At 34.4% G+C, this 23,813-nt stretch overlaps 2 protein-coding genes across 2 annotated transcripts in view; both read left to right on the top strand.

Moving 5' to 3' along the window:
• Positions 1–17,040, top strand: part of LOC129270428 (neurogenic locus notch homolog protein 1-like) — a 60,182-nt gene extending 43,142 nt beyond the window's left edge. The window contains exons 34-50 of the mRNA XM_064105713.1: positions 180–293; positions 945–1,061; positions 1,604–1,732; positions 2,565–2,678; positions 3,301–3,414; positions 4,015–4,395; positions 4,565–4,696; positions 5,104–5,220; positions 5,724–5,846; positions 6,757–6,873; positions 7,549–7,680; positions 8,277–8,387; positions 9,960–10,067; positions 10,832–10,957; positions 11,886–11,990; positions 12,364–12,477; positions 15,152–17,040. Of these exons, the coding sequence (XP_063961783.1) occupies positions 180–293; positions 945–1,061; positions 1,604–1,732; positions 2,565–2,678; positions 3,301–3,414; positions 4,015–4,395; positions 4,565–4,696; positions 5,104–5,220; positions 5,724–5,846; positions 6,757–6,873; positions 7,549–7,680; positions 8,277–8,387; positions 9,960–10,067; positions 10,832–10,957; positions 11,886–11,990; positions 12,364–12,477; positions 15,152–15,303 (2,306 nt within the window). The 3' untranslated portion in view covers positions 15,304–17,040. The remainder of the gene's footprint in view (positions 1–179; positions 294–944; positions 1,062–1,603; positions 1,733–2,564; positions 2,679–3,300; positions 3,415–4,014; positions 4,396–4,564; positions 4,697–5,103; positions 5,221–5,723; positions 5,847–6,756; positions 6,874–7,548; positions 7,681–8,276; positions 8,388–9,959; positions 10,068–10,831; positions 10,958–11,885; positions 11,991–12,363; positions 12,478–15,151) is intronic.
• A 2,777-nt stretch (positions 17,041–19,817) lies between these two features.
• Positions 19,818–23,813, top strand: part of LOC129269399 (neurogenic locus Notch protein-like) — a 50,604-nt gene continuing 46,608 nt past the window's right edge. Inside the window, exon 1 of the mRNA XM_054906895.2 lies at positions 19,818–20,328. Within this exon, the coding sequence (XP_054762870.2) occupies positions 20,253–20,328 (76 nt within the window). The 5' untranslated portion in view covers positions 19,818–20,252. The remainder of the gene's footprint in view (positions 20,329–23,813) is intronic.

Raw genomic sequence — 23,813 nt, 5'->3', positions numbered from 1 at the left:
ATTTTTATCTTCCTCTCTCACTTTCTTTATATTGTGTATTCATGAATCTTCTATCCTGTGTTTATATAAACTTCAATGAAGATGTTCAATGTAAAGATTTTTGAAGGAATATTAATAGAATATGCTGAAGTGCGAGAGCACATGCTTATTTGTTTCATCTGTTATGTTTGTTTTTCTAGATATCGATGAGTGTGCAAGTTTGCCTTGTCTGAACGGTGGACAGTGCCAGGACAGAGAGAATTTCTTCGAATGTGTTTGTCCAACTGGTTATAGCGGTGTCTTATGTGAAATCAGTAAGATGATTGTTTTTTCTAAATATCTCCCAAAGAAATTATGTAACACATTATAAAATGTAGGTATATATTCAAATGAGAAATAATGTCAGCATATACTGTAAACCTTTTGAAAATCAATTTAAATATCATATAAAAGTCATTAACTTATACAGGACATATATTACCCATTTTTTGTCACAAAATATATTTTGAAAAGACAGATATAATAATAATAGTAATAACTCTTGCTCCCAAGGTACCCAATTCAGTTTGATGAGCTGGTCTTCCCGCAAACTTGGTTATTTTGTAACATGATATTTTATCATTAACTTTATGCATTCTGAAATAGAAAGCATAGGTATCATTAAATGGATAGATAGCAGTGCATCGATGTCATTCATTTGAAAATGATTCAAATTTATTAAGGGCAATTCAGTGAATAAAGCATATTGCTGGGACAGCTTTTTAATATAGTAGGACTGATTAGACTCTAGTGCATTGCTTGAAGTTTTCCCATGCTCATGTAGGTTGGTTTTTTTAACAATGATTTTATTATCCGTATAAAAGAAACACAATTTTATTTTTTATCACTGGTGTATAAGTGTTTATTTTATTATTGTCATTTTTATCAATCCTATTACTGCTGTTAACCTATCATTTTTATTATAGATGATGACAACTGCAATCCAGTCAATCCTTGTCAGAATGGTGGGATTTGTATGGATGAAGTCAATGGATTTACCTGTCAATGTGCTACTGGATTCACAGGCACTACATGTGCAACAAGTGAGAATTTAGATGATAATACTATCATTCTCATGTGTATCACACCTTTCTTTCTAGCAAGGATGTGCTATCCAAACCTGCATTATAATTACAGAATGAACAGGTTTCATTTCCATTGGAAATAACTAATAGTGAAATTTGTATTTTAACAGGGACATTGGCCATAGTCAATAGACTAAAAAACAGCCCTAACTTTTCACTTGTCTACATTTTTATTTTATTTGCATTCAATGTATGTAGAGTATAAAAGAATGATAAGCATTGTTCATTATTAGGTACAACTTTATAATATCTTTGTACATGATATGCTAATCTTTTGTACCTCTTCTCTCTTTTTCCTTTCTCCCTCTCTGTCTTCATCTTTCTATTCTCTCTTCTTTCTCTTTCTCACTATCATTTCCTATCCCATTCTCTCTCTCTTTCTCTCTCCCACACACATACACACATCATCATTGTTCTTTTTCATCATCTTCTCTCCTGTCACCACTGTCCTACCCCCTCTCTCTCTCTCTCTCTCTCTCACTTTCCTGTTGTTTCTTTAGACATTGATGATTGTTTATTGAGCAGTGGAACATCCAATCCATGTCTGAATGGTGGAGTGTGTTTCGATGGCATTAATACATTCACTTGCCTCTGCCTTACTGGGTATACCGGAGCTCTCTGTGACATCAGTAAGTTCCATCTTTTATGTCTTTATTCACAATCCATTTGTTGATCAAAATGTTGAAAGTCAAGATATAATATAATATTAGCCTGAATTGAATAAATAAATTATATAAATAAGGTATCATAAAGCTGTCTGTAAAATTACACTCGACTCGAACTGTCTATGAAATGCTGGAATATTTAAGAAATGCAACCATGTAAAATCCTGAACACTCCAGTACACATTCCTTAATAAGAATCATATAATCGCTGTAAAAATGTGGGGTTTTTGCCGACAGTTGAAGTCAATCTTGTCATCTGTTATCAAACCTTTTGTCTAATAAAGAAGAATGAAACAAAGACTTCCCCAAATGTGATTAACAATAGGCTGGTTCAATCAGTTGGCAAAGTTAGAGAAACATGATTTTGTATTTGTCAACTATTTTCCTTTAATATTGTTTTTTAGTAGAATATTGAAAAATAAAAAAGGTGTACATGTTATAGCAGTAATAAAAATTATACTTAAGCTTGCTGTGTAGAATATAATTTGCATGATTACAAGTCTCTAAATGCTCCACAATATTATGATTTTTTTAATGGCATAAGCTCATTTATTAGGTATATGCCAATGTATAATATGGGTATTTTGTTGTTTCTACTGTGATAGCTATTAATTACCAATACTAGTACTTGATAAAATTTCTTTAACAGTGCTGCAAATTTCTACCTTTAATTTCTTTTTTACTGAAACCATGTCATATTGTAACATTGACATGTCAATGTTCCTATTTTTAGTAATAATAATAATGTTTTCGATTCAGAACATTAACAGTATACTCATCATGTTTTATCTTGCAGTAATTGATACATGCAATCCGAACCCGTGTATGAATGGTGCTGCATGCACTCCTGATATCAATAGTTTCACCTGTACTTGCATACCTGGATATAGAGGAACGTTATGTGAGATAGGTAGGTTTCCTTTTATTTTTGCTGATATTTTTTCATTCCATTTGTTATATCTTCTTTCATTATTAGTTTCTTATTCATCAACATTGATACTTCTGTTTATCATTCCCCTCCTATTTCCCTCCTTCTTTTATGCAACCTCCTTGTTCATCTTAAATGGTTGCATTAAACTCATGATTTTCTTTGAATATTTACTACACTTAAGGAAGTTATGGGGGTTGGAAAGGCAACCAAGGGGTAGTGATGCTCTAATTTTTTTTCTCAATTTAAATTTTGCACATATCTGCACAAAACTATAGATATTCAGAATTTTCAAAGATGTCTAAACCCCTGCTGTGCACCAAAACTACAGATATTCTTAATTTCAGAGTTGTCTAAGCCCCTAATAATCAGTCCCTTTTCTACGTCAAAGTGATAGCTCAGGAGGTGTTTTTTTTATAGAAACAATTGAAACTGAAAGAACATGTTTACAGAGTTGCCTACTAAAACAGATTTTCAAACTCTCTTTCTTTGCGGAAAATATTTATAATCAGTGTTATCATAATAATGATTATTAACGGATTGATTTATTATAATTATATATGTGATGATGTTTATATGATCCCTATCATTTTTTTAAACATAGATATTGATGAATGCTCAAGCAACCCTTGTTTAAATGGAGGACAATGTACTGATGGCGTTAACATGTTCCTCTGCTCCTGTCCTTCTGGGTGGACTGGTCCAAGATGTGAAATTGGTAATTATTTTGAATAGGTATTGTCTTTCCGTTTAAATGACTCAAAGCCTTGAAGAACTCGAGGACTTAAAGCCTAGAAATGACCGGAGGACTTGAAGCCTTAAGAGGCTGTCACACACTATTTTTCTCCTACATGTATTTCTAGCCTGCATTAGACCGGAAAAGATTCATTTTTTGTGATTAAGAGTCAAGAGAAACACACCATCCGGCAACGACTGGATAATGATCTATGTCTAAAAACCTGAAAAACATGTTCAAAAGTATCCCAGATACCTATTATCAGATTTTCTGTGTCATACTTTCCATATAAGCTTTTTTCAAATAGCATATGTGGTTAATAGTTTTAAGAAAATTGAGAAGGGGGATGATGAGAAGGGATTAAGAAAACTTGAGAAGATATATGTGAAAAAAGTACACTGGGGACAAGAAGCACATAAATTTACAAGGTTTTATCCTTTATCGGATCATAAGTGTTGTTTAACATGAACACGGTAAAGTCAGTCAATTCAAACATTACATATATCCATGTACCTTGTGGACTTGCCTTGCATGATCCGCTGATGTTTGTATCTGCTTTTTGTATCTCTTTGAACTCTGTAGAAGGGCCATGTAGCGCCAACTACTCTCTGACCGATATTACCACGACCATCGACATCGTCTCGCCCAATTATCCCGCCAACTACCCCAACAATGAGGAGTGTCTTTGGTTCATCTCTGCTCCCAACGGCAAGCATATAAATGTCGAGGTGATCTATTTCAACACCGAGCGCCTGTACGATATTGTCACTGTCGGGAACCTGTTGAATATCAATGACCTGGGGTCAGCCATAATCGATACATCAGGGAACATGGAGCAGACCGGGACTGAGAGACCACCTCCTTTCCTATCTACAGGAGAGGTTGTCTGGGCCAGGTTTGTCTCTGATGGCTCAAAGACCGAGGATGGCTTCACTATACGCTTTTCTCTAAGAGACGATGCAGGTACTTCTTTTTCCAAATCGCTCCCAACCCCATAAATTAAAAAATAAAATATGTAAAAAGAAATAAATGGGACGAGTTGAAATGAAAAATAAAAGGATGTATGCAGTACTTCCCACACACACTCTAAATCTCCATTATTCATGAAGTTTTACTACTGTTTGCATTGCAGATTTGATAGATGAGTGCCAGGCCAGCAGTACAGGACCCTGTATGAATGGGGGTACTTGTATCAATTCTTTGGGTTCTTACACTTGTCAGTGTGACCGCTACTTTACTGGCTCCAACTGTGAAATTGAAATAGGTGAGATATCCATTTGATTATGGTAGAATATGTTCCAGTGCAATGTGTATACTATTTTGATTGGTAGTTGTGAAACAAGTCGTAAAGATGAATCAATTCTTCTCATCAGTTGACTTGATTGCTACACTGCGACGTAGTTAAATCAAGTCAGCAAATAGTCTTCAAAATTTATCATGAGCTTAAACAGAATTTTATTTATGAGTCATACGCCATATTGATTGGGTTTTCATCTTTTTCACCTTTATAAAGTGTTCTATGTCCCTTTTTCATATAAAGTTGCGATAGACTTATTTGAGACAAGGAAGTCTTATCGACTGGAAGTTTATTTTCAAAGTTTTTGCTGACAATCTTCACTGATGTATGAGACCTCCAGATTGCCCTAATTGTGATTGTTCTTAATATTTCAGAGATAAACTTTTGTGCAAGTGACCCATGCCCAGCTGGTACCCACTGTGAAAGTGGAGATGGTTCTTTTGTCTGTCTCTGTTCATCAGACATCGAAGATGATCTCTGTGAAATTATTGGTAAAATTAAAGTATTTAATTATTCACATAAACACTAAAAAATGTAGCCATATATGAGGACTAGGAATATTACAGTTGTCTTATATTGCATAACTATTACTTTCAAAGGGAAACAAAAACAAAAGTCATATGCCCATAGTGTGGAAAGAAATAGAATTTCAATGCATCAACAAAGAAATAACCGTCCCACTTGAATTTTTAGATGAATTCCTCTGCACACACAATCGCTTCCCCATATGTTTATGCCAGGACTAAAAGTGGATTTGTAATTTTTATCGATTTTTGATCATGTCCAGTAAATCTCTAATCTCTGTCATGTTTTTTACTTATCAATCTTTCTCAAATTGTATTGTATTGGTATTTAGCTACTTCGTCTTATAATTACAGTACCATAATTGGCAGAAGTGAGCCAATTATGGTACTTGAGTTCGAATTCTTATAAAACCTAAAAATATTGTGCGGGCTTTTCATGGCATTTTTATTTGATTTTCGTTTTTCTGTAGTTGTTGATGAAAGAGCTCCTTGTGATTCGTCACCCTGTGCAAACGGAGGTACATGCATGGAATCCGGATCGGGTTATACCTGTGAATGCACACCTCAATGGACAGGCGTATCCTGCAACATTGGTAAGTATGGGGATGTGCTTTCATGAAGCTCATTAAGTGAATGACATGACTTTAAGAACAAGTTGATTATGGCAAGCTAAAATGACTCGATCAGTATCAACTATAAAGATGAAGTAATTTGTGTAATTATTCTTACTTCTGACATTTAACATTTTTTTCCAGAAAATACAACATTTACCACTATTTTAAATGAATTATTACGAATACGTTAACTTTAAAAATTAGTTAAGATACGTAGAATTTTAAGCTTACATGTACATTTACATTATGGCAACTCCATGTTGCATTAATTGATATATTTGCATTAATTAGCATCCGACTGCATTGATTAATTTTTTTTCTTTCAAATTTGAAAGATTCATAGGAAATTCATTCACTAAAATCTCTGTCTATATCAGCACAAGAACTTGACACCAGTCGGCGTGAATCCATCTGGGACTTGCATCCAGTACCATCCTAGACTTAAAATGTCAATGCTGTGTGACTCTTAATTTGTAATTGATTTATGAAAAAGTTTGTTACTTATATCCATTTTGTTTTTTAGGGATTAAGTTGACCCAAGTCACATTTACAAGAGAAAATTGTCACCTTTTGACTTGGACCTCCCGGCCTCAACGACATTCCTGTTTTATTGATGGATATCAGTTCATACTTTGTATTCAATTTGAATATATTTTGATTAAAGAAACAAGAATGTCTAGGCCATCCGATCTAATAGGCCAGCAGGAGATGGCAAAAAAGTGGCTTGATAATCTGCTCAACTATTAACTATCATATAACAAAGTAATGGAGTTAACACTGTTAACCATTTCTTTGAATATATGTTTGTTAGTATCTCTGACATTTTCATACAATTCTTTTATCAAACTTGTCATTTTTTCGCTTTCAAATGTACTATTCTATAATACAGATATTGATGAGTGTAACAGTTCTCCTTGTGTAAATGGAGGCACTTGTATAAACCTGAGTGGTGCTTTTGAGTGTCGGTGCTGTGATTCGCTCTTCTCTGGGGTTCTTTGTGAAATCGGTAAGTCATGGCATCAAGAAAAAAATGTAGAAATAGTGGCACTGCTGATCGCTTCTCATGGATACGTCTTGGTAGTTTTTCACAAAATTTTGTGATTTACTTTTTTGTCAACTTCATAATATTTATGTATGCACCTGCTGCACTGGCTTGTCGGTCAGCTTGCACAACCGGAGGCATTGTGAAACATTCCTCTGATTTAAAAAGTTGTGTCATTGTGCTTGATTCAAAGTGATAAGAATTCCATTTGATTTTAATGTCAGTTTAATAGAGGACCTGCCGGATAGGATGTGGAATAGGGGTGAAGTTATCTTCATTTGATGTCAGTAATCTATATGTGCCCCAACAAATCCGTACTTTGATGAAGTATTTTCTTGTAATCATATATTTTATTGAGGGTCTTATCACATATAATCACAATACATACAATATGTTGATAGCTAATGGACAAGAATGCATACAAAACAACGAAGGCAGTAATTGATAATGAAAACATTTTTCAAATGTGGAAGTAATTAAAACAATTATACTAATTATATAAAAAGATGACAAGGTGGTTACACATAACAATAAAAATGGACCCACTTCTAGATTACTGTAGTAAGGAATGAGATTCTAGAAAGAAATGTGTATGTCTCAATATACCTGAAATAACGCATCGTGTTATGTTTTCTTCAGTTATTGCTGATACTGTCTGTGATTCCGATCCATGCATGAATGATGGAGTATGCATGCGCCCTGAAGGGGATACAACGGGTCAATACATCTGCCAGTGTAGGCCGGGCTACATCGGGGCTAACTGTGAAGATGGTAAGTCACTATTATCTTGAAGATCCTGTTTATTATGATAGAAATTGTGATACATATGCCACAATATTCATCATGTTTTCCCCTACACTGTCATTGTTATAAATTCCACATTCAATCAATAGTCATTCTCATGCACCTGTAAGCAGTTTTCAACAAAAGCCTTGTCACTTCGGTGAAAGAACTGATTCACATTCATGCTATATCTAGGTTTTAAGGGCTCGGGTCCAAAATATTGGTGGATGGAAATATAAGTCAGAAAAATGATATCTAACATAAATTGTGAATGGACACTTGTCCAATGAAAGTCAATAAAGTGACTTTTAACCATGAGGTAACAGAGATAGATCTCGGACCTTTTGTGTAGGGTTTACAAATTCTGATTAAAAAAATCATTCATTATATTAAGATTCCAATAGCAAAATTAAAGTTTGAGACTTAGAGAGTAAGTGGAGAAATTAAATAATATAGAAATAATTTTCTACCTTGCTTTATTGTCTAGTTCATAATATTGCATTCTTCTCCAATAATATAGGTATTATTTGTAAAGTATATACATCTTTCATCATCAGTATAATGTCTTAAATTGTGGTTTGCAGAGATTGACGAGTGTGCCAGTAACCCATGTCTCAACGGATATGAATGCACTGATCTGGTTGATGGCTTTGAATGTAACTGCCTTGAGAACATGGGAAGAACATGCCGTGGAAGTAAGTATTTAATAGTCTACCACAAGGGCGGCAATACAGCGAAATAATGGCGAGCCCTCCCCCCCCCTCCCCCGCCATGATTTTACAAGAATTGAAAACAATAAGAGGAAAAATGCCTGATGAGCTTTCATTTGGTCCATCCTATTTTTAAAGGTATTTATATGTTGCTTTGTATATATTTAATTTTGTGGATATAAATGAAATGAAAAAGGGGTAAAATAGGGAAGAAAAACAATACAAACGAAGGTCTTGGTCGTAAAAGAAACTATGCCCTTGTTATTCAATTGGATAATATGACGTCCTTAGGTTCTCATGACCCCTATCAGAATAGCCTTTCACGGCGCATACCTGCCCTTATATTAAGATTAGCGGCACATAGGCAGGAGGAGAAGGGAGGGACTAGGGGTAGAATGGAGGTTGACGGTGGAGGGTTAGACTTGTGAAGTTGGGAAGGGATGGATATAGGAGTTTCAAAGGTATATATAGGTAGAAGGCAGTTGGTAGGGATCATGGGGAGTGTTGGCCAAATTATTTATAGAAGAGCAATTGCGGTTAACAATGGAAGAGGCAGCAGCAGAGGCAGAAGAATCGGGTGAGAATCAGAATGGACAGAAGAGGTTGGAAGATTATAGCTGAGGAATGAGGGTTGAGGATGAGCCAATAATGCAGTCTAAAACAGTCTCTTGTGTTATTGTATGCCAAATTAATATTTGTCTTTCATATATGGACTCACGCCCATTTTTAGTGGTTTATTTCCAAGTCGTCCAGTTGCCAACTCATCTACTATCATTTGGTCTACCATCAGTTCGTCCACTATCCACATGGTATAATTGCCATTTCGTCCAATCACCATTTTATATGATAACCGGTTGGTCCAATAGCCATTTAGTCCTTATAACATTTGGTACAATTGGACTAAGTATTAATTATGCGAAATGAATGAAAATGAAATGGATATTAGACCAACTGGTTATGATACAAAATTGTCATAGATGAAAGGGTGATTAGACAAAGTGATGATTGGACCAAATGGTTGTTAGACGAAGTGTTGATGGATGGAACTGCATTAGACTAAATGAAAGTAGACTATATGAGTGGACGAGTTGGCAGTAGACGAATCGGCAATTTTTAGTATTGTAGTTTTGTACAGACCAACATGTACATGTAAGAAGTCTAGATGACCGGTGACACGTCTAAAGTTAGGCCGGAACCTAGCCCGTAACACTCTGCTCAAGAAATCTTTTAAGTTGGGAATGATAGTAAATGGCAGTACACTTTTGTTCAAAGAGGATGTATTTCTTTTCCTTGAAGTCAATAGAGTACTATATGATATGATGGACCCCTACAAAAACAACAGCATTTGGTAGGGTGTTCCATCCTACTAGTGGTAAATAAATAAATAAAAAAGAAATCATTTAGAGCGTTTCTATCATAGGTATTTTCACATAGTTTTCATAGCCTTTCAATATTTTATATATAATATATTTCATTTGACTTTAAAAGTAAATTACAAAACAATTTTGAGAATTAGATGATAAATAGTGGTTGCTTTTTGTATTTCTTTTGTAACAGCTAACTGCCTCCCACTACCATGCCGAAATGGGGGTACTTGCCGTGAACTCGTGGGGGATTTCTTATGCACATGCGCAGATGGATGGACAGGGAAAATGTGTACCCTTGGTAAGTATGAACTAGTCACCCACATTGTGAGCTGTCATGTAGTGATTCTTCACTGACTCATTATAAGCTACTGAAACCCTTGCATCTGATTGGCTAAGATCATTTGTGTAGTTTACATTAATGCACAAGACGCTCCATGCACCCATCAATATTTAGGATGAGTGGATATATATATGTTCCACCATTACTTCATAATTCATTTGAACCAGAATTTGAAAATGACATTGTAGTGCAATTTATTTAACTTTCCTAACTTGAAAGATAATTTTCCTCATGCTGTCATGGGCATTTCAGCAATACATATATTTTTATCAAGATTAAAAGGTAAGAGGAAAAGAAATGTAATTGGAAACAAATCATGTAAGAGCGGATATTTTACCAGCAGCTGTGGATAACAGTGACAAATAGTCAGCCTTTGTTATAATTTTTCTTTAATAGAATGTTTTGGGGTATGCTAAATAATTTAACAAGTTGATGCAAACAAATCAGTTGCACAAGTAAAGTCCCCCCCAAAAAAAAAAATCCATTCATTTTAATTTAAGATTGAACAAATCATATTACATGTGTTTGCTTACTGTTCAATATTTCTGGCTAGAAAATACTAAGATTGCAGTAAAATACAGGTCAAATACCGAAAGTCCCACTGTGTGCATATTTTATTTGATTATTTCTAAATGTTAAGGGTGGGTTGTTCATTGAAATTTGACTCAATGGTATTCTGGCTGTATACATGTTTTTTTTTTCTTGTTTATATTTCTCTGTAGTTGAGGGCACTGTCTGTAACTTCAATGAGATCAGCAATTGTCTAAATGGTGCTACATGCATTCAGCAGAATGGAAGAACAAGATGTGTGTGCGCGCCTGGATATAGCGGAAGTGATTGTAGCGATGGTAAGAGGGCCAACAAGTTAAATATACAGTTGGTTGTGTTTTTTTATCGTACAATTTTTATCTTGCATTGTGCCATCTATTGTCCAACTTCAGAGGGAACCCAGTTGTGCAACATGGAAATACTTCGCTGTTTTGTAATCTGTCCTACAACGAAATCTAATGAACAAAGTTCGCCAGTTTCTAACCAGTTTAAAACTGCTACAGACTGTGACAAAACTGGTTTGAAAAGAGAGAAAAACTGGCTACAAAATGACTACCAAGGGCAAGTTATTCACTGTGTTGAAATTTACATGTACAATGTCATGCACTCGACTCTCTACTTTCTAAATCAATTTTCCTTAAGTAGCGTCATATTAAAGCAAGTAAATGATGGAAAATGTAATTTAAAAAATGAAGAAAGGGGGTTCTATCACAAAGGATCATGTAATTTTTATACTTATATGTCTGCTTATTATCCACTTTATCTTCAGGGTAAACGTCTGTAGAACAGAGTATTTAGATATGCGTAATTATATTCATGTATGCCTATTCAGGGGATGTAACTAGATTCCTTTTGCTCTGCACCATTTTGAGACTAGAGCATTCATTAATACTTCAAAATGGTGAAAATTAAAAACAATAATCGTACAATCAGTGTAAATGCACCTTGGCCTAGCGTCCTTTGGCAAGGCGTTAATCCACACTTTACCAATTTCCACCCATGTGTTAAATGGGTACCCGGTAGTATGCGAAAGCCTACAATGTATGTAGTATACCTAGTAATTGAGTCTTGTAACTCATTGTATGCGGGCATGCCAGGATCTAATGACCGAGGTAATAATATATCCGTAAAGCACTAAGAGTCGTCGTTACGATGTATTTAGCGCTATATACTGTAAAAGCAGATTGTTATTATTGTGTCATCAAAATATTCTTTTCTTTGTTTCAGTAATTGAAATCAACAGATGTGACAGAAGAACGTGTGTAAATGGAACATGTAACGACGAAGAATGTATTTGTGACCCTGGATTTGAGGGAACCTACTGTGAAAAGGGTATAAACTCATTCTTTTCAATCAATTCAGAATATTACATTGACTGCCGATATCCAGTTGTCTAATAAATATTGTTAAAAGTTGTACTTTAAAAGACGAACTAACAGGTTAGTTGTAGGCAAATGAAAAAGCGAAAAAGCTGTACATATAAGCAAAGAAACGATGAAGACCTTTTCATTTTTTCTTAGATTGTTGCAATTAAAAAAAAACATCCGAGAAGCAGATAGGTGCGGATCGTTTCATTCAGTTGCAAATTGTTGAGATTTACATAGTATTAAGTCATTTTGCTTTTCAAAACATGTACCTTTCCTATTTCTTATCTAATTTCTTCAACTTTCAGCATTCTGTTTCTTTTATTGATCTGTTTTCACAGATATTGACGAATGTCTCAGCAACCCTTGTGAAAATGGAGGATCATGTTTTGATGGAGTGAACGGTGTTACGTGTGCTTGTGAAGCTGGGTTTTCTGGCGATCTATGCCGACAACGTAAGTCAACCCAGATCCTGATATACAATTTGTTTTACAAATCATATCATTATGTGTTGTTAAGTGTGAACAATTGCACATTTGCTGATATTCTCTGAAAAATCCTAGTATTAAGTCTTCTTGTATTTTTGTAAAATAGAATGTTTTTAATAAAGAAGCTAGTATTTAGGATCACATTGTCACACAGTGTGTTCACAGTATGTTTCCATAGTTGACTCTGTAAAGATGTGACTCACACTGTTAAAATGCTCAAATTTAACAGAATGAGGATTATTTTACACTGTGGACACCTTGACAGTGTGAGTGTCCACTATGGCCTGTATTCTGAAGTCAGGTTTAACTTAGACCACAGTCTAACTCTGTGCTGAAATTATGGGGAGCCAAAAATTATGTTTATATTGTATGTTTTATATTTTTACTATTTTGTTTCATTTGCTTTCAGAACAAAGGAAAAATGCTTCAATTATCATTCCCAGACAATTATGAACAATTTGATTGTCATATGAGATAATAAATTGAATGTGTACTGTTAGGGATTCATGCCCCAATTGGCTCTCCATAGTTAAATAACAACTTTAAACCAGGGTTTGATTTAAACCCGAGTTCACAATACAGGCCATTTGTGTTTACATGGTAGACCGCGTTAAAATGTGATCCACACTGTTAAAGGGATACATTAAGCTGGAAATAATATGATTTGAACAGATAAAGGAAATACAGACAAACAAAACCACAAAAATATGATCAAAATCGGCCAAGGAATGACAAAGTTATGACATTTGAAAATTTGCATTGTCTTGGTAAAACAGTTCTGGGCATGTCTTAATGAATATTCAATGAAAAAATGATGCTGTAATATCCCCAATTGTTCTTTTGTATTGTATTAAATGAAATAATGATTATTCATTTTTTTCTCAATAAACTAAAAGAATTGGATTGCCACAAACTGATCTGTTAGATATTCATTGCTGCACCATATGTTATTCATATAAGGGAGACATATCATTTGCACATGGATAAAAAAATGAAATAATTGTGATTTCATGTAATAACATCATAAAAAGGAAAGTGGGGATGTGATATCATAAGCCCACCTGATAAATATTCGTGACGATGTAATAACTGTTTTCACAAGATATTGCTAAACTTTAATATTCAATCATTTGTTATCCGATTTGATGAAATTTTCAACATTGTGCTCGGTGAATTTTAAATTATTTATTTAGATATGAATATTTTAGCCTCGAGCACCCCTTTAAGGTACTCAAATTTAACAGTGAGAAGATGATCTCACGTTGTTGTCCCCACTATGAACAAATTTTGGGGCACTGTGCTCTCTTCAACAGGAAATGAAACAAATGTACAAATAGATAAATGATATATCAATTTTATCTTATATATATTTTTAAATATCATATATACATAATTTTCATCTTCCTGCACCTCCACCCTTCTCAGTTACCCTTAATTAGTTTTTTTTAAGCATTTTATGTTTACAAAAGAATAGTTACTGGGCTAACACTTTGAGCATCTTTGGATGATGTGGGTGCTCTATAAATCCACACCACCATTTTTAGTATTCTATATTGTTGTTAATCTCCTTTCTGTTTTAGTTGCATTATTTGTCAAACCTTATAATGTATATATCATTCTAAAAATATAATCAATTTTTGTCTCACCTGCATAGCAGAGTGAGACTATAGGCGCCGCTTTTCCGACAGCGACGGCGGCGGCGGCGGCGGCGGCGGCGTCAACACCAAATCTTAACCTGAGGTTAAGTTTTTGAAATGACAGCATAACTTAGAAAGTATATGGACCTAGTTCATGAAACTTGGCCATAAGGTTAATCGAGTATTACTGAACATCCTGCCTGAGTTTCATGTCACATGACCAAGGTCAAAGGTCATTTAGGGTCAATGAACTTAGACCATGTTGGGGGAATCAACATCAAAATCTTAACCTAAGGTTAAGTTTTTGAAATGTCATCATAACTTAGAAAATATATGGACCTAGTTCATGAAACTTATACATAAGGTTAATCAAGTATCACTAAACATCCTGCATGAGTTTCACATCACATGACCAAGGTCAAAGGTCATTTAGGGTCAATGAACTTTGGCCGAATTGGGGGTATCTGTTGAATTACCATCATAACTTTGAAAGTTTATGGATCTGATTCATGAAACTTGGACATAATAGTAATCAAGTATTACTGAACATCCTGTGCAAGTTTCAGGTCACATGATCAAGGTCAAAGGTCATTTAGGGTCAATGAACTTTGGCCAAATTGGGGTATTTGTTGAATTACAGCCATACATTTGAAAGTGTGTTGGTCTAGTTCATAAAACTTGGACATAATAGTAATCAAGTATCACTGAACATCCTGTGCGAGTTTCAGGTCACATGATCAAGGTCAAAGGTCATGTAAGGTCAAAGAACTTTGGCCACGTTGGGGGTATTTGTTGAATTGCCATCATATCTCTATAAGTGTATTGGTCTAGTTCATAAAACGTGGAAATAAGAGTAACCAAGTATCACTGAACATCTTGTGCGAGTTATAGTAGTTTTCAAAATCAGCACTGCTGCTATATTGAATCGCGTGATGCAGGTGAGACGGCCAGAGGCATTCCACTTGTTAATTGATTCGCTTTCTTTTATTCTCTCTTTGGTGCAGAGTTTCTAACGGTCCCAACCGATCCTACTGACAATTCGCTTGAGCAAGAATGGGTCGTTGTTTTTGCTGTATTGGGAACTTTAGCTTTCATTCTCCTAGTCCTTCTCATTATTGGATGTGTCTACTTCTCTGGAAAGGAGGATCGATCTTAAGATAGCCTTCATGATCATATCCCTCCCATAAGTACACTATGCCTGTACTGCAGTGGTCGTCACACATTCGGAGTGACTCTCTAAGAGTAACATTCGCCATCGCTGCTCGTTTTAAAGAACATTTTAACTAAAGCTATCAAAAGGAATATTTCAAAAATTGAATAATTTGGATAGGATGACTGCTAGCTTATATACTTTCAAATAATTATAAATATTTATCAATAAGCAAATGCACTTCAGCCATTCTTGCAGTAGCAGTACTAGTAATGTATGGTATTCCACCTAACAGGATCTGTATTAAACATGATTTTCCTGATTGATATAAAGAGCAGTAAACGGAAGACATTATCTAAAATAATGACATTGTTGGAAAAAATATTCAAAGTACAGTATGATCATTATATTTAGTCAGTGTAAAGTATTAAAGAAGAGGCTTCTTGAGAAATATTTAAAATATTGTATCTACAAGCCTCTATATTAAAGCTTAACATAACTTTGATGTCTTACTGCAGTTGTAAAAATAGTGTGTATGTAATAATATTGGAATTCATTATCATAGCTAGCACTACACATGGATGTGCCATACTGACCTTATGATGTATAAATCTAACTTAGAATGATGCTAATAATCTTAGATCAGGATCAAATCCACCTATAATTTTTGTTTTGAGTCTTATAATGTAAGACACCATTTAAAGATAATGTATGGCAGATCAGTAATCAGCATTTTAATTCATGTATACAGTTCCTTTATGTACAAAATATTATACGATGAATAAAGCTTCAAATACAATATCAGCAGCTTCCACAGGGAGTTGATTTCAAATTTGCTTACCCCTTATGAAAGTTTTTTTGTTCTTTTTTGCATTCTTGATAATGGATAGTGAATGAATTATGAGGCAATGTACTAGTATGGGAAATAAAGTGCATTTGATATTGATTGTGCGTTTCGGATAGCAAGCACCTAAATAATATCAACTTTCTGTGAAAGCTGCCGGTAGAATTGTTTAATTGTATTGGGTTGTTTCTCTATGTCTAGTATAGCAACGAATGATGATGTAGAAAAAACTCAATAAAATTATGTTTTATGCATTATGTAAATATATTAATATGTGTCCCTCTTTTTCCTATCTCAAACTGGATTTCATTTATCTCTCTCTCTCAGTCGAATTAAAAAAATCGATGGAAGTAGCTAAAATATAATAGGCATATTGTAAAAACTGTTAACCACAAATCGATCAAGCAAGAAAAAGTATTTCATCATAAAGAACGACATCTATTTTTACAGCAAAAAGAAAATCCTATTTCAAAACTTAATTTTCTAGTTTTTCAAAGATAGCAATGCTACAGCTTTTTGTATTTATTGTACTTAGCCTAGATCTACATTCAGTTTGATATGCAGAACGCAACAAATGAAAAGTTCAAACACTGATGGTGCCAAATTTATTTTGTTTTATTAATTATTTTTTAACGATAAACTGAAATAGAAGTACTAAAACAAAATGTTTAGATTATTTTACTATGCATTAAGATCATATTCCAGATTGAGTTAAAACATAGACTGAAACATTAATTAGAGATGTTTCTCTTGGCTCTGAGGAATAATTAATATTGCTTTAATTGAAAATGAAATAGTTATGTTATGAAATACCTGTCTTTCAATTCGTATTCATGTTGTTTTAACCTTGAATGTATGATTGAGCTTTGAAATTGAATTAAAGTAACTTGTCAACTTTTTTTAAATTTGTATATCTTAATCATAATGTTCGAGACATGTGCATTCTATATAGAGTTTGTAATAAATTATGCCGTTCTTTCATTTTCAGAATGATTTTATCATCCTTATCTCCATATACACTTATTTTTTTTTTCAGAACAGTGTATTTGGTATAAAGCGATCTACTTTTGATTTAATTAAAATTCTACCGATTCTACCAATACATCATTCCAATATGTTTTGATTTCAGTCCGAGAAGGTTTGTAATGACTTCATCAATATAAAATTATCTCATTGTCTACAAGTATTAATATCCTCGGGAAAACATGCTGGAACGGCCAAACAGGTGGGCTAGATGGAAAATAGGAGCCAACAGTTATCAGGGGAAGATAGATTGTGGTGTAAATGGAAATAAGGAATTAAAAAGAAAAAAAGAAAGGTAAAGATCAGTAGCGTAAGCAGGATCTTGGGGGGGGGGGGGGTGTGCTGAATGAAAAGTTGACCAAAAAAAATGAGGGGGGTAGTACCCCTCTAACCCCCCACCCCCACCTGCGTACTTTACTGGTAAAGATAATAGGAAATTAGACCCCCCCAAAAAAAAAAAAAAAAAAAAAAAAAAAAAAAGTTGACCTTCGAGAGGGGGGCGTAGGAATGGAAAGAAGCGATCTGATAGAGAAGACAACATTATTGCATGGATAATTGGACATTAAGAAACATCTCTGAAGTATTTTTCAACTAAACTAACTAATTGGTATCAGGCAAGGCATGGCGACAGAATAACGATCAGGGTCTTAGATCTGATTATCTAGTTTTTAATCGTGAAAAGGGAAACCACATTTTGAAATAGCTATATGTTATGGAAGTTGAGGTAAAATCAATCTTAATATTTTCACACTATTTAGAATTAAAGATCAATGACGTGTTTATTTTTATTAAGGCCCTATGTGAAATTGAATCTATATCTAAATATGAAATCAAACTGGTGAGAACGTCCGAGTTATGTTACACACAATAATCATGATACCACACCTAGAAACTCATTAAAAAGGGGGGTTTTCGTGTGATAGATCATCACCGAATCTCCATTGATTTCTCTCATTTTCTGAATTTATCAACCAGCTTGCCGCAAGATAGACTCTGAAAGATGCAAACGGGACAGGGCTTCCTTCGTCATGTTCGCGCCAATTCGGCAATGTTCGGGTGTAACTTCGTTTGAAAATAACTCTCCTGTGTTCGCTGCTATATGACGATGCCACTTGCTAATTCCACAAAATACCCTTTCTCCTCGAACTCTAAGCAATTTGTTATCAACTTAACACACCCTCAATTCTTGTGTATTCTTCAATTCAATTCGCTGAGCTCATTACAATAAGAATTGATAAAAAAAACACAATGAAATTTCTATTGTGCGCTCGACTGAGACCGAACCGCTATCGCCGAAGCTTTGGGCGATAACAGCAACGGGGAATAGCCCCTTTTCATTTGACCTGCTAGCGTTAAAAATGGGCAAGCAATATTTAATCAATCTTTAGCTTTCCCAAACGATAATCGGCACTGTCTTGTGATTTATTTATTTTTTTTTTTTTTTTTTGGGGGGGGGGCTAATAGAATACATGAATCAATTGATGATGGTTGATTTTTCTTTTTCACTTTGAAACGAATTATAGATACAGTGTAGGTAATAGATAAATGGATAGATAGATAGATAAATAAATGGATAGATAGAAAGATATATAATAATAATAATATAGGTTTGTATAGCACACGTATCGACCTTGCTAGGTGCTCAAGGCGCTCCTATATTACCCCGGCTAAGCTAGTCTACTGATTCTGGTGCGCACAGCTTTTTAAGGAATTACTTCCTGCCGGTACCCATTTACCTCACCTGGGTCGAGTGCAGCACAGTGTGGATACATTTATTGCTGAAGGAAAACACGCCATGGCTAGGATTCGAACCCGCGACCCTATGTTTGAAAGGCGAGAGTCAGAACCACTAGACCACGACGATAGATAGGTAGGTAGATATATATATAGATAGATAGATAGGTATAGTAGGTAGGTAGATAGATAGGTAGATAGATAGATAGATTAAAGATGGTTGGATGACTGCATTGGTAGCTCAACTTAGTAAGAATGAATAAAGATAATCGAAGACAATTAATACAAACATATAAAAGAACGACTATTTATTAGAATGTTAAATGATAAATAGAAAGAAACATGATCAAATGAAGTAGATAGGCATAAAATCATTCTCAAATGAGATTAGGCTATAAGAACATGATCTATATGACTACAAAGTAAAAGAGAAATAAATAAATGAAATAACATGTAGGCCCATAATCATCACAACTGGGTCTTGTGGCGTGCACCTGTAATCCAAGCTATGTGAGAAAGTTACTCTTACCTCGGTCACATTTGCTCTACGACGGCCGTACGGCGAGTCGAAAACAGCCGTTTTAACATTTTTTTTGGTAATAGCTATGTACATATAGGCATACGTGGTTTGAATGAAAATGAATTGGACAGCCAATATTTCACAATACAAGAAATATACTTTCCCTAAATAAAAAAAAAAACAATTGGTCTAGAAACCAATTATGAAAGAGGGTACGAGATATCTATTAAACTTGAATTCAATAATATCGAATACACATGGGGACAGGGACCTTTTCACTTTCAATTGCACTTGTGATGCAACCGGTGTGGTGGTTTGTTGAGCTTGTAATGCTTCAGCAATCATGAATTACTCGAAATGACAATAGCTGGTCGACGTTGTTATTTTCACGCTATACGCGTGCTGTCCGTATATCGCTCCGTACATGTAACACACAGTAAACCCATACACAGTGGCGTGAGTAGCCAGCCGCTGCACTCTCACTATAACGTCTTACATAACAATGATTACTGGCTATTCGCACTGAGCTGTATACCGCTTGTTTGAAATTTGAATTTGCCTGAAGTTCAGCCAGGAAAGAAAACGTAATAATTGTCAGTCGTTACATCTTCGAATACGAAAATGATGAGGACTTAACAGCTATACGTCTACAGTCAGAGGTTCGAAGAGGGAAAAGGTCTTCTTATCAAGCGGCGGATAGGGAGCATATAACCCAGTAGCGGATTTTCTGTAGCAACTTGCATTTGCTGTGGTGCCGGATTATAATTTTCCTAATAGTCTGGGAGTTGGATCATTCCTATATTAAAAAACAAAAACAAACACAGAATAATTGAAATGGAGAGAACTTGGAAAATGTTATATTTGCAATTGTTTGTTTGGATGATATCATGTGGAATAGTATTCGGACAAGGTAAGTTTAGTATGCTGTACAATGATGTTTCTTAGATTTATTTAAACATTACATGTTCATTTAGACCCATTTTCATAGCATTCCTTTCTTATCCCATACACTTTTGCATTATCCATGTTTATTTATCGTTCATGATCTTGGTAATTTGGCTTGTGAATACGTGAAAAGTATTTTGAAAATTAGTTTTCAGTCCATACACAAAACAAGTAGAAGTAAAGATCAGTGTTTAAATATGTTAACTTACACAATGATAAAAAGAAACCTTCGAGTCGAGTCATGTTATTTGAGTTCATCAAATTTTCGATCTTTAATTCAAACCATTTTCCGGAATTTAGTGTATACAAGAATACAGATTATAAGATAATTAATCATAACAAATAGGTATTGACAAACCTGTTTTCTTGTATGAATAGGTTCCTGAAGATTATTCCTGAAGATGATCTGAATTAGAGGTCGAAAAATTAAAAGAACTCCTACAACATGACTCTAGCACCAGTCTACTAGGATTTTAGATTGATATATTCTAGATCTATATAATTAGGCCTATAAGTAAAACTGATTGGTGAATTTATATTGACTTTCCTATCCAAAGTATGACTGAATTTTTTTTTTACTGGAGATGCATGTATCAAACTGAAAACATATACATGACATGTATATGTTTTCAGTTTGATACATGCATCTCCAGTAAAAAAAAATTGTAGCGTGAGTATACTATGTGTTTCTTTTATTGTACTGACTAGGGTGATAATTGATGTTGGCAATAGTGTGTGTTTATTCTTGGTATATGAATAGTTTTACAGATAATGTCATCTATTTCTGCATTTGGTCATGGTCACCATTAATAGATCCATTGTAAAAGTTTGGTACCTTGGGGACAGCTGCACCCCAAACTAGTTTCACGACCGAGAAAAAAAAAAAGTGAGAGAAAAAAAAATAAGAATATGAAATAAATTTCTGGATTATATATTCGATTCTGCCTCAAAATTAGAGATTCATAGGGATTTTTTCTTGCTCGTTTGCTTTCCACTCTCTCGCAATTATTTAGAAATTTCTTCCAGGACACCATGTTTTGCCACCCCCTCAAATCATCTACTGATAGGCCAACCTTATCAGGCACTGTCAGAGGGGAGGTGAAGGAACTCACCTTCCCTCTCGGTGAATAAAATATTAAATTTTATCCACCAAATTTCTATTTAAAAAAAATGAAAACACAAGGGTCATTTAAACATTTCAATTCTATTGATAGCATTTGTTCATTTCGACGATAATGTGTATTTCTTTTAATAAAATGCTACCACAATTTATCAATTCCACATTCGAGCCAGACTTAAAGCCTGATTATCCATTTAAAGTGTGTATACATGCACAATGGTGATGTGATATCAAAGATACTCCATTACCCTCTTTTTCATCAATTCAAAATCATCTTGTCACCAGAATATTGATGGAAAAAGGGTGTAAACTCCTAATCTCGTTGATAAGGAGTGTCGCATTAGTCATAAATTAAAAGAGCGAAAGTATTGGTGACGTAGGGTTCCACCACCAGCTCTTTAAAAAGGCCTCACAATGCCATGCCCCGGCATTTAATCAATATGCAAATACAAAGGAAAAAAGATGCTGTATTGCGGTTTAATTACCTGCCGAACGAAGACCAATATTGGGGTCAAATATGAATACCTCAAGGCAAAATTAGTATTGATTCTCAAGTTTTATTCTGAAACAATCGAATGTCAATTCTATGTACCTGCATCGTTTAAATGGCTGTCGATAATGTTTGGGTATAATATTATGGGATGGGGCACAGCATTTTTTTTTCTATGAAGGGATCAGAGGTTCATTAATATTCATGTTTATATACCGTTTATGATAGTTTTCATGCAAAAACAATTTTGTACATTTAAATTTAGACAAAACTGGGGTTGGAAAAAACAAAAACAAAATACTAGTAAACTCTCTTCCAAATAGCCTATTCTGTTATGTGTTAGAATATTATTATTAGAATATCGTATTAGGCATTTAACATTATAAAATGGGATTTCAACCACAAATGTAATATCGCTTTTGAATACTTCGTTTAACCATGTAATAGGTCCATGGTTTAAGACGCAATATACTACCATCGAAAGTACAAAATTGCGTTACCATGATCACAATTTATTGCATTTTCATGATTGATGAGTGACGAGTAGGTCTATATAGATTGGGAATAATGGGCAATGTTGGCAAACAAATGGCCTCGAGCAAGAATATTACAAAAAGAAATTGTGGCAAACACAAAAATTATGACTGGCAGGATTGGCATGGATACACCTCAATCAAGAAGCAATTTTAATTACTAAATTAGTTGTTTGCCTGCGACCTTTCTGCCATACAGTGGTTGAACATCGATATCATACAGTCAGTAATTTGGCGGGAGTTTGATATGACAAAGGTTGAATCTTTTTTTTTTTTTTAGATATGCCCATTATGTATATACACATGTATATTATATATACCCATATATATATTATGTGTGTGTGTGTCAACTTTTTGCTTCTCGGGGAGATGTTGTATTCTAAAGTGATTAAAACATTGGCGTAGGGATATATGCATGTGTTTATTATGATATAAACAATAGGTTTGTATTTGAATAAATTATGTAATGAATAATAAATAAATATATTGTACTGAATACATTATAGTGTATTGTTCGGACGGATATTTTTCTTATTTCATTTTTCTGAATTCGCTTCATAACGGGGAAGTTGCAATGTGATTTGAAAGAATATTGTCAATGATGATATAGCCACTCAAACGTCACATATGTGTTTGTATCTATTTTGTTGGAAGAATTCAAAAACTGAAATGAAAGTAGGCCTATGGTCATTTATCATTTCATCATTTTCACTTCCAATATCAATAACAATCAATCATCTCAAAGACAAGACTGCTATTCCGCAAGTCTACTCCATGAATAATGAATATTGCCTGCTGTAACAATACACAAATTACTCTGGCAATACCGATTTCGAAAGGATGCAGTGAGGCAGATACGTTCAGAGCATCCCGTTGCCATAGAAACGGGGTAAGCGATGTTCTATGATTCCTGTACGTGAGATAGATGTAACGAAGTTCATTAAGGTATTGGGTTTGTCGGTGTATCGCGTTGTGCGATTGGCGCTTATTGCACGCTATTAATTAATTCAATGGAGGATAATGAGAGATGGATGTTGAAATCATAAAGGAGCCCACCCACCCCCCCCCCCCAAAAAAAAGGAATGATTCACTCGTTTTATAACATTAGCAATAACTAGACTACAGTATATACAACAAAAATATACTCAGGTCCGGTTATGCAGTAATATGCAACATACTGGATAATCAAATCAAATAAGTTATTATAAAGGAAACAGATGAAGTTTCCAGATGCAGATAAAATTCAAGAAAGAGGTAAAACGTTGCACGTCATTGACGATAATTAACGTTTTTTCTTACCTCACTTT

The sequence above is a fragment of the Lytechinus pictus genome, chromosome 10, assembly GCF_037042905.1.
Source record: "Lytechinus pictus isolate F3 Inbred chromosome 10, Lp3.0, whole genome shotgun sequence".
Lineage (NCBI taxonomy): Eukaryota > Metazoa > Echinodermata > Echinoidea > Temnopleuroida > Toxopneustidae > Lytechinus > Lytechinus pictus.
The sequence above is the reverse complement of the archived record's forward strand: the minus strand, read 5'-3'. Positions and strand labels throughout refer to the sequence as shown.